This window comes from Pholis gunnellus, assembly GCF_910591455.1.
Source record: "Pholis gunnellus genome assembly, chromosome: 1".
Taxonomy (NCBI): domain Eukaryota; kingdom Metazoa; phylum Chordata; class Actinopteri; order Perciformes; family Pholidae; genus Pholis; species Pholis gunnellus.
The window spans coordinates 28,379,692-28,391,899 of record NC_136528.1 but is presented as its reverse complement, the minus strand read 5'-3'; the positions used below and the strand labels follow the sequence as shown (position 1 = coordinate 28,391,899).

Here is a 12,208-nt window from a genome sequence, read left to right as displayed (position 1 = left end):
TTCAGGGACATGTAGAAGCCCTTTCAGTGGTCGGAAGTCTAGAAAGGCGCTCTACAAAAACAAGTTCATTTACCATTGCCAGTTTTCAGTTATAATAGCAGTAGATACCCTTTTATTACTGTGCAAACCGTAGTTTGTTCAACGTGCAGGAGAGAGTCACGAGATGCAAAAACAGCCAGAGCATCATCAATGAGTATCACAAGAACAATTACTTTCACCAAACACAGTATTCAAGGGGCACATGAAGCCACTAAATATGATTTTAGTGGTAATTGTCATCCATTCCACAACAGTGGACTCACTTAACAGAACACCCCCCCCCCCCCCCCCCCCCCCTTTGTCCTGTCACTTGTCTAATCCTCCACACCACCTCTTTTGCATTTTGTCAAAATCCATTTATTTCCTCCGCAGATCAACCTAATGAGAAAGAAGGCTTGTGGTGAAAATACATCTTTATTGCTGTCATCATCAATATCGCTATCCTTATCTGGGTCACTGCGCACGGATTGGCTGCATGGCAAATGGAGTGGAAATTTCCCATTTTGTTCGGAGCATTTCATGTTTCAAACGCACGTCCACTGGGGAAACGATATTGGAGGGTGTGAACAGTTAACAGGTCTCTTTTACCCCACAAACACCTTGGAAAGAAAAGAGATGCAGAAATAGAAAATAGGCAAGATAATGGTTAGCCCGTCTTCTGGGGACTGAAGACTCTATTCAATCACACTTGATAAGAAAGCCTTGGGGATTAGTCAAAGGCATTCTCCCTGGGTGGTGAGAAGGCCTCTCTGTGTTCAGGTACTCAACAAAAACACTGTTTACAGTGTGATAGCGCCAGAGACTGCTTTGAGGCAGAACAGAAGATTTTGATCTCTCAACTTATCAAATGGAAGGAAAAATTTGTGATCAAATAGCGGTGGGCAATTTTGCATTGAAGGTCAGTACATTTGCTGGCGTGTCTGCGGTTAAGAAAATGTATTGTATTGTATAATGAGCTCCGGTGTAGCTCCTCTTTTCGTTTGAACAACCTCTTCCTCACAAATGAGCTCGCCTCCTCATCTTTGCACCAAAGAGCGGATGCAGAAAACACTCAGCCCCCATTTTCTGTCCTTTTTTTTTCTGTTTTCTATAACGCTGCTTATCCAAGGCAAGCCGACGCAACGGAACACAGTTCAGGATTATTTCTGACACAATGAGACCGTCTTCAGTGTGGAGGGTGAATCATTTTTGTGTAGTCATTTTGTCTTTGAAAGACGGACAAGGGTAAATCAGACTGAAATATTCCAAGGTGAATACGCTTTTAAAAGCAATTTCAAAAAAGCGCCCTTTTCTGTATTGGTTTTGATTTCCGCTCAAGCGGCTTGGCCGTGTTGCAGCACTTGATGCTGACAAACAATACTGGAATACCGAGAAGCAATCTGCCTGAAAAACACAAGAATATATTCACTTTAAATACACACGCATGTCGCATGCATGGGAGACTCTTCACTGCAACAGTCAGCTGTTATGTATGAGAAGAAAATACTAAGCACCTCAATAAGCAAATAAATACTGTTTGGCAACTGGAGAACCAGCAGGAGCTGCAGATTAGTGAGTAATATTAACAATTGTCTTCACATTGGTAATCTTAATCAAATGTCCCAGTAGGGAACACGTTGCTACTGATCCTGCTGTTTCAGTCTGACACTGTGGGCCCTCCTCAGACAAGATGAAGACCTTGTATCTCACTGTTCTTGTCGTCCTCTTGTTGTTATGTCCATGTATTGTCTCCAGTCTTGCAAAAAAAATTAAGACCACTGCGCCCCCAACTCCCCAACACCTTTCGTCAAAGGTTCTTTTTCTTACTTGTAATTGGGGGATAATTGTGCACAATGGTTTGGAACTACTGTTTCCATAATTTGGGGGCTTTTGGGAAATGTATATACAGAAATAACAACGGTGTCTCAGTCTGTGGTCGGGGCTGAGCTCCTTTAACTACACACACACACAAGCACACACACCAAGTGAATGGTGGAGACAGTAAAGTGAACGAGGTGAAGTGATTAGTCAATTTGAAGAAAACTACGCTTGTCACTTTTCGAGTTAAAAGCCAATGCTTTACCAATAAATTATAATCCTGTTCAGAAATAACTCATTTTTAAACTGTTTTCAATTCATTTTTTACAATACTGTTTTGCAAATATGTCAGAATAAAAGCCTTGTGTTAACAAATATAGGTATTCTGTCTACAGAAAGATGCTGGCATGTTTTTTTAAACATGTCTGTGACATACAGACAGTAGCATCTAAATTATAGAAATAAAAACATGCAGGCAGTGTGTCTCTGTCTTGTTGATCTCTTAGCTACGACTAAAACATCCAATGATTAATTTATCCCCTCTGTTTTTAGTTGTCCTTGCAAGAGTTTGTATTTTTTGCCATGATGAGTCTGAAAGGTGTTGGGTACACACCCAGCACATTGACGTTCCATTGACCTGTGTGAAGATGTCCATCAGGCTGTGTGTACTACACCATGATTACTTTATGAGATCAAAAAAAATACCGTACTTTGACATTTGTATGAAATTCTATGACTTTTTTCTACCTACTATACTACAGCTTTTTCATGCCTTTTTTTTTTCTTTAACTTTGGTGATTTTTTTATTTAATTTAATCTATAATGATTTTTTCCAACATACCAGAATACGACTTTCAAACATGACGAATACGACTGCAAAATGCTCCCCTCACAATTATCTCAAGTCAGGCCACAGAAGCAATGCTCCGAGCCTTGTTCAACAAAATATTTCTGATTAGAAAGGTTTGTTGCCTTTTCTCCGCAATAGTTCTTATCAGTACTTGCCACATGTGTGCAATTATGCTTATATATTTTGGACAGTGCGTAATATGTTAACGGGGAATTTGAATAAATCATAAAATCAGGGTATGAGCTCTTTCACACTGAGGTTTTAATTGTGGTTATTCTCTTATTGCAGACTCCTGTTCTCACTAGTATCCCTGCATGAAGACCAGAGAAGCTTTCAATTACCATGAGAGTGAGTCGTGGCTCTGTCCCTAACCGACAAGAATGGAGGTGGGTTCCTCAACGTTAACTAGAACCTGAGAAGGTTCCACTCCTGAGAAGGTTCCACTCCTTCCTGACAAAAGAAGCCAAGCAACTCCTGCAATCAATAGTCACGTTTAAAATGTATGATGTCCCTCAAGTGATTGTTTTCTTTATAACAACGGACGCTGTGAGGCCAAAAAACATTTTTGTACTTTCTTTCACTAAAAGGGGTGTTTGTAATCCTAACCGTTATATCAAAACTGGATCAGACCTGATATGGGTTAGGTGAAGTCATTTATTTCCCCCATTGGCTACTTTTTAGTAGCCTGACTGATGAAAGCAAATGTGGCGTTTTAGACTGACATTTGAAAACAAGTCTATACTTCCAGAGTATGTATTTATGCTGTTTTCAACATTTGCATGGCTCTTGATGCTTTGGGTGAATTAAAAAGAATAATCGAAAAGACATTAAAGGCATTTAATATGTCACAGTGAAATGTGACTTTCCCTTTGAGCCCTTTTATTGAGTTATAATTGCTTTCGAATGAAAGTATTGTACATTTATGAATGTTGTGTGGTTTGAATTCATGAGTATTTTTCCTCCCAACTAACAAACATGTATGATTTGACTCTTTAGTCCTTGATGTTGTGTGCTATGTCATACATTGCAATTGCTATATGTTTAAAGAGAAACGTTGCTTTAATTTGATGGGACAATTATTATTAGAGATGGATTGCTTATAGGAAATATATATAATATACTATGACTTATTATGACTTTTTTTTCGACATTCTTTCATTTTAGTTTTTTGACACAATATAATATAACTTGTTTTAACTTTCCTCATCGTATTCATAAGATGAATGGACATAATTAACAGAATGTGACGAGGTTTAAGTGTTAAGTATCTATATATTGCGTCACTGTAGCACCAGTCTGTCCTCAGTCCAGAGAACAAAGAAGTACACCTGCCAGGAGGGCTTCTCAATAACATATCAGTAGTTCATGTACATTTTGATAATTTTTTTTTTTTTTATCTAAAGTGGTAGAAATGAGGAAATGAGCCTCGTCCTCCTCACTGCTGGTAGGCTGCTTCACCAGGAGTGGACCGGACGGCGGCTCCAGGTGACGGAGTTAGGGCCGTGGCCGTTGACTAGGGTTACGACTCTTGGAGCTGCCTAGAGCCGACTGCTCTACTCCCGGCGGGGAAGGATGAGCCAAAGATGTGGGTTGTTTTCTTGTACCTGCCACTTTGAATTTACTCCAATAAACGGACTAACGAAGCATACATATATGGAAACACGCAGATGGCTTATGTAAACTATAAGCGACACCACGCATGAAGATTTTAAGATAGCAGGGTAATTTTGACAGACTTTTATTTTTGTTTCTTTTTTATTATTATAGCTGTTGATGTACATTTAGATTGTGTGCCTGGAGCATGGTTGCTACAGGCATTACTCGTTGCACCTTTAAAGGTGCATGAAATTAAAAAAAGCATCAATAAATAATATGTAAAGATATAGTGGTGTGATGTCTACCTGAGCTGAGATAAGTCGCTCTCCTTTGTGTTGTTCTCCAAGCTTCTCCTTCCTTTGTTGACATAGCTGACTGGCCGCGCGTGTTTCACGTGCATATTTGTGCGTGAGTGTGCCCCATTGTCTAGCTCACGGTTGCCGCTCTCTCTGCACTGCTAAATGCACTGCACGGTAACGCCATCCATGGTTCCCCCTTAGTTCTGTCAGCTTATGTCGTAGTTTGTACTGTAAGTGCTGCTGGCACCGTTACCTGCGATCCACCGGCTCCGGCTCCGGCGTCGCCATAATGAGAACCGGGCCGTGACGTGTTCACATTTTGTCATCTGATGCTTTAGGCTGCTGTTAGAAAATTGACACTTTAGCCTCCCCCCCCCCCCCCCCCCAAGACACACACATACACAGCCACACACTAATAGAGAAAGCTCAAACACAGAAAACATTGTAATTGTAAATCGATAAACAATTATGGTACCACTATCATAAGATACAACTTACTGACCTCAAATCCCTTGGCCCTGACTGTGTTTCCATTTTTCCGTTGTTTGTAGACAAACAATAATGGAATGGCTCATCTAACATGTGGACCCACCAACGAAGCTTAAAAGTTTGTAGCAACCATAAAGCTTGTGTTTCTTTTTCTGCATCATCAAACGGTGAAGTTGTGATGGATTATGTATCTCATGCCATTTAAAAAACTGAACACATATGAACATATATTCATACCTATATGTGCAACATGGTTGTGTGGTTTAATATGAAGTACAGTAATTTGAGTTGTGGGACATATCTCAAATCAGCACCTCAGCTCATCCAGCCAAGGTGGTTCGGGCATCTAATCAGGATGCCTCCTGGGCGCCTCCCACTGTTTTCCAGGCACGCCCAACTGGGAGGAGAACAGGGAAGACCCAGGACACACTGGAGGGATTATATCGCCTCGGGATCCCCCAGTATGAGCTGGAACATGTTGCCGGGGAGAGGGAAGTCTGGGTCAGCCTGCTTGGCCTGCTGCCACCGCGACCCGACCCCAGATAAGAGGAGGAAAATGGACAAAAACATTTGGAAAACATTACATAATTAAACAAGAAAAAAAGAAGAAAGACACAACAAACCCCCCGAGGGTCTGCGGAACAAAAATGACAAAAAAAAGGAAATATAAAGTTATTTAATGGGTTATGCACCTCATTGGGAGGATTCCCGCTCCCTTGATGGGCCAACTACCCCCCCACCCACACACTATGAACTCAGACACAGACATTCAGGTTGCTTTAGTCCCCCTGGTTGTTTTGTTTTGTGTGTCTTATTAAATATAAATATAATAAAAATATATGAAAATGAAAACAAAATTACTGGGGATTAGGGTTACTAAATGTTCTATCTTCTCAAGAACAACGCCTTATGCGCCTCTGAGCAAGGCACTTCATCTGCAGTTGTTCAAATGCTTGGTTAGCTCGCTAGCTCAGTTAACTAGATACGGATACAGAAGCAATTGTATTTCTTTCCCTTTTTTCTTTTTTTAGGTGCAGGTGTTATTTCATCAAGACCACTGCACTGGTGATGAAGAGATGGCCTAACAAGGGCCTTTGGGGGGAAAAAAGAGTCTTGGTCACCAAACAAAAGAGGGTTATCCTGGTTCAACCTTTGCCGCAGAACATTCTGGCCTCTTCTTAAAATGCACCAAGCTGGCCAATCATAGATATGAAGCTGGGCTTTTCCAGGTAGATCATCTTGTAGCATGTAATAAAGTAGCATTTTGCCAATTCTACTGTTTGCCTAGCAAGTGGTGAAACAAGGTATCAAATTATTGTGATAACTTTTAAGAAGACAATCATAATCATCCTTTTGTTTTCTTGACAGAGACCGGATCCCTAACAGATCATTTGCCTTTTTACAACAAAGTACACTGAACTCTAATATCTTATTTTGAACTGGTGTTTGATTCAAGCGTGTTAGAATATATAATTATAGAAAGTTAAAAAAAAGAAGGTTAAAAACATTTATCCTTACCAGGTATTCGAAAACAAACACGGTGGTAGTTGTTTTTTCCAGTCCCGAGCAGGGTCTGGTCTAGTCTGTCTTCCAGGCTGCATATTTCTCTACATTTTGGTGATTCTGCACTATAAAAAGGCACGCTACATTAGTTACTAGAAGTTCCTGTTGATATCTTTATACGCATAAATGAACTGAATTCCTTTGGATACTGACTAAAATGTAAAAAATAATGCAAGATTGTCAAGTTTTGGGGAACGTCTTTTTTTTTTAGGATTTTCGAAGCTGATTTACAGACTTTTGACTATTGTGTTCAGATTGACCAACCACTACCAGAAAATAAAGAAAAGCAAAAGAAACACACAGCTGCCATGCAAGGTGCTGACCTGCCAATCTCGCACAACCACACTTTGAAACGTGGACCGCAGGAGCCAAGGATCCCCCGTCCCAGTGATTAGTGCTGCAGACAACCTGGTCCACCTCCTGAACCACAGCCGTCCCCTAAAGACACGTCACTTCTGTCACTTCAGAAGTGGATGGAGGAACAGCAGATAACGCAGAATGTTCACTGAAACACGTGCTGTGAGATTTAGATTGAAGACAAGATTTTGTCAAATTTACACATCTTTATAAGACAGGACAAAATGGAAAAGGAGATCGTCTGATTGTTTGAAGACATTTTCTTAAGAGAGTCACATTAATACAAAGATCTATCATGGAATACCAGTATTTTATATACTGCAGTTGTTATACCACATTTTTATATTCTGTAACATGTGTACATATGCCAACTTTGCTTCAAAAAGTGTTCAGTTAGTTCATCCAAGAAAAACAAAAACAGAGAAAACCGTTTTAAAACAATATTCAACTCACTATGAAAGGATTACAATACCCTGCAAATGCTCACGGTCTGTGTCATGATGTCTTTAAGCGTTTATCTTTACCACAAGAGAATACACAAAAACTCAAAGCTTTGGGTAACTCGTTGGATTTGATCCTGCCTTTCATATAAAATACTTGAAACAACTGGATGCTCATTAATGATTTACATAGTCCCAAGGGGAAGAGAGACAACACTGTGATTCTGTGAGAATTCATGTCAGGATAATAAGGAAGTGATGTGAAGAGTTCCACCCCAAAATGCTATATATCCAGATACAACATAAAATAATATCATTGCCTGAGGGTTATCATTCAGTGTGTGAGAAATCTACAGCATCCACTCTGTAACAATGAACTCATTTTCAGCACTTAATTACAAACGAGTAATGAAAAGTAATTTAATTTAGTTTTAGTTCTTTCTTTTTTTTTGCTGTTAAGCTTTTTGGGGATCATGTTTTTTTCTGCAACATTTTTGGAACAAAACTCTTCATGATTTCCAGCCCTCTAAATACCGTAATAATCAAAATATGGAACGAGAAATACCAAACAGTAAGCTGATCCACTTCAGTGATTATTATTTTTGATGTACCATCCATAAAGGAACACAAGTATCTACCTGCTTCAGTGGCTCCTCTCTGGTTGGAGCAGAAGAGGTTTTTATCAAAGCAATAGACGGGTGTGAAACCTCATCGTTGCTAAACATGCAAAGGCCTCGAGTGCGAGGAAGAAAATAAATGCTGTGAGTCATGTACAGTTGATGAAAACAAATCAGAACAGGAAAATTAGGTTGTTTTTATTGTGTTGTGCTAAACGGAATGCGAGGAAAGAAGCCATCGCGTTTCTTTTCTCGGCTTGTGAAGTGACAGGATCCGTATGGTGACAGTTTGACATTTGGGGAAATGCTCTCATTTGCTTTCTTGAGTGTTAGATGAGAAGATCAAGACCACTCTCGTGTCCGTACAGTAAATATGAAGCTACGTCCGACAGCCGGTTAGCTTGGCTAACAGTGTTAGGTTAGCTTCAGAGGTGCTGGAAGGTTGATTTAGTTTCCTTTAGATAGAGCGAGGCTATATCCCTGTTTCCAGTCTGTATCTGGCTAAGCTGAGCTAAGCTAAGCTAACTGTCTCCTGGCTGCAGCTTCCCATGGATCTGACAGATATCAGAGTGTTTTCTATCTCCTCAACGTACTCTCAGCTGGAAGGGAATAAGCGCATTTCCCTAAATATCTCACTATTCCTCTGATTTTCTTAGGTTGTGTATGCGAGGCGCACACTTGTATCTAACAAATGATTCTTTTTTCCCCTTACAAAAATGTTTTCTTTAGAGTGGAAAAGCAGTTTCACACGAAAATGTTCCCGAAAGTTTCTCAAAGCGCGTGTACATGTTTGAGGGGTGTGGTGTAAGATATTACATAGCAACGCATTATTCTAGCCATAAAAAAGCGAATGAGCTGGAAAGTGAATATGAGGCTTCATCACCTCTTTGGGAAAGTGTTGTTTTGATGGCGTCCCCCATTCTCCACAGTCTCTGTGATTCGGTGCCAGCTGACTTTTCGAACTGTATTCACCGTTATTCACCTTCACCACATAAGACAACTTACCAGCACTGATACAGGTAATTCCCAAGAGAACACCTCCTCTAGATTAGGATGAAAACAAATACCATAGTTTTATACTTTAGCCACCCAGATCACAGTCAGAAAAGGAACCAAAATAACACCCCAAAAAATAAGTTAACATAATTTTGACACAGAAGTTTACAATATGTACATTTTTTTTATTTTTTTTAAATTAAAATAGATTTGTCGGTTGTCTGATTGGGTAGGTCCTCTACAACGCGCTCCTCTAATTTCAACCATCCAGTGTTATTCCGCAGAAGCAGAGTTCCCATTAAAAGCTCAGTGCCGGCCAATCAGAGCACAAGTAAGGCTACCATTGTCAAGTCCCTGCCAATAGTTTGTTGGTGACGTCTTTAAACAGGGCCGAGCCCTTCGCAACACAAATGGCAGACCCCGTCAACATCTTGACAAAAAGAAATAAATATAAAATATATGTAATATTTCTATATATATTCATGAAACCAAACCCAGGATAGATTTTAACTCTGATGTGTTCTCTCCATAATATAATCACACTGTGGTCATTTTCCTAATGTCAGTCCACTTTACTTCCCTTTTTGTCTCCATTTTTGTGTATTTTTGCAGTTTTGAAAAAAAAAAAAAAAAAAGTCTTCTTCAAACCTGTACATCTTATATGCAAGTAAACAAAATGTAAAAGTGCGTGTTTTTTTGAATATGTTATATCCACTATATCCAAAAGTGTTGCAGGCACTTAAGTCCTTCCCAAACATTGTAGGTGTTTTTCGACAGTGGAGTAGGTTGGTTTGGTTATTCCTGGATTCGCGTGGGTCCGTCTATCTCTATGTCTCTGTCGTTCTGTTCGTCTGGCGAGGAACGCGGCCACCCCGGCCGCTGCTAGCCCAGGATGTCCAGGTAGACCGGCGTGGCTTTCCCCATGGCGAACAGGACCTTCTGAATGTCCTTAATGTTCAGTCGCTGCTGCGGTTCCCTCTGCCAGCAGCCCAGCATGATGTCGTACACCTCTTTAGGACAAATCCGTGGCCTATCCAGAACCCGGCCCTGGGTTATGCACTCAATAACCTGCAGAGGAGACAGGGCAGTGGAGTGAGACAGACGATTTTCACTGACTGATTGCTTTGGTTTGGCCATAATGAGAAAAAGGTGACACTGAGCAGACTGTCCTCTGAGGTTTGAACTAATGAAACTGAGATGAAAGAAATAAACAGTCTGCTTTCACTCTTAAATTTGTCCAATTTTAAAGGGGGAACAAGATATTTGTGCCACAGCACAAAAATAATAATCCTGACTATCTGTGGGGAAGGATGTTTGAGGTGTTGCTTAAACGGGTATTGATCATTTCTTTGTTGGACTTGTGCTGCAATTAGTCAGATGACTCATTGCCGTCGTGACAATTTGACTTCATTTTTTGCGTCAACTCCAGACTACGAGCTTAAGGGTGCTTTCACACCTAACCTTATTGGCCAAAACAAACTGAGGTCTGTTTGCCAGGTTAAAATGGTTCCTTTGGGCAAATATGAAAGCTGTCAATCAAACCCTGGTGAGGACCAGCAACCGATCAAGACCGCTTGAAAAGGTGAGTCTAGAACCGCTTCTAGGAGGAGTCTAGTTTGGTTCGTCTGACAGCAAATATGTGATTTCAGCATGATTTCAAGAGCTCATCTACTAATACATTCATCTGCTGATTGTGGAATGTGTTCAGGAAGCTGTGTTATAATTGATCGGTATAAGACCATGTATGTACCCTATTCATGCACATCAAGACGTATACGCATGACTACGCATTTATTTTCCCTGGTTAATGGGCCAAAAGCTGTGCTTGTATCTGGACTTTGTATATTTTTGTCAGTTCCTTATGTCCATTAAAAAGTGTGTGACAGTGATCCCACAGTACTGAGACTCGAATCATTACTGTACAAGACACCTAATGCGCGTCTCCGTGCTCTCCCCAACCAGTCATCTGAGAGCGTGCAAAGGGGCTTTTGCACAGTCCTGTCCTCTACCTGTTAGCCGATAGCCATGGAATTCAAATGTTAATTGGTAGTCTAATAATACAAATAATGCTTGTAATCACTTATTTTTTTCATGAGCTGTTTGTGAAACAAAAGCACATACATATACACATCAGAAGCATTAAAGTGCACTTGGTGTTTACTCCTCTTGTAAAAACTCAATGCGAACAGGAACCAGACCAGATCTAAACCGCAACAATGTACGTTTTATCCTCTCGGTCCGAACCAAGGAACTGAACTACAGGTTTGAAAGAACCCTAACATGCATAGGGATCTATATAATGACTGTGGCTACACTGAAAAGCATTGTAACCACATTCAATTTCTTTACGCTCTAAACTAAAACAAACTGAAACATTATGTTCTTTTCAGTGTTTAAGGCTTAGAATAATTACCATAAGTTTTGATATTATGGTGTCATGCAATTTCATGCTCTTGCGAGCTACAGTAGCAGCACAACACGGTGTCAGAACAAAGCCTTTGATAATCTACTGCTATCTGAAGTCTAATGCAAGAATGTATGACAAAACCTAATCTGTGTATAAATAAATACCATTTCATTGTGGTTTTTACTCAAGAGTGCCAATACAGGATATTACAACAACCAACTGGGAAAACCCTGTTCTATTGTTCCACCTGTTGCATCTGTTCACCAAGGTAGAGCACTGCTTTCTCTCTATTGTTACATTCACCAAAGGATGAGACGCCTGGCAGACAGACTGCCTTGAGACTTAGACTGAGGGGGTAGAGCATCAAATGCTGCAAAGACATATGGAGCTTCTTTGCATCCCTAACATTACAAACAGACAGTATTAAAGGCCGCACTGGTCGTGACAACAGCATCTGGCCTAACGCATTGTTAGAAAATGATCCTGGGAGTAATATGAATGAGTGAGAATCAAGCCTACGGAAATGTTTCGATAAATTCACTAACTACTAACGAGGTTGCGGTTATATATTATGGCAGCAGAGGAATTCCCTGCATTTCCTTTACTTGTGATGGACAGTTGAAAAAAATTATTTAACTCCACACATTCTCCAGCCTTGTCAAGAGCTATGTTACCCACACTGCAACTCAACTTCTGATAGTTTGGTTGGAAGTTTGGGTGTGTTATATTACAACATACTAAACAAGAAGCGGCTTTAT

General features: G+C 40.3%; 1 protein-coding gene across 1 annotated transcript in view; it reads right to left on the bottom strand.

The window, feature by feature from the left end:
• Positions 1-9,925: 9,925 nt before the first annotated feature.
• Positions 9,926-12,208, bottom strand: part of ntrk3b (neurotrophic tyrosine kinase, receptor, type 3b) — a gene marked incomplete at both ends in the record, with an annotated part of 193,860 nt that continues 191,577 nt past the window's right edge. Inside the window, one exon of the mRNA XM_079165495.1 lies at positions 9,926-10,111. Coding sequence (XP_079021621.1) covers positions 9,926-10,111 — 186 coding nt within the window. The remainder of the gene's footprint in view (positions 10,112-12,208) is intronic.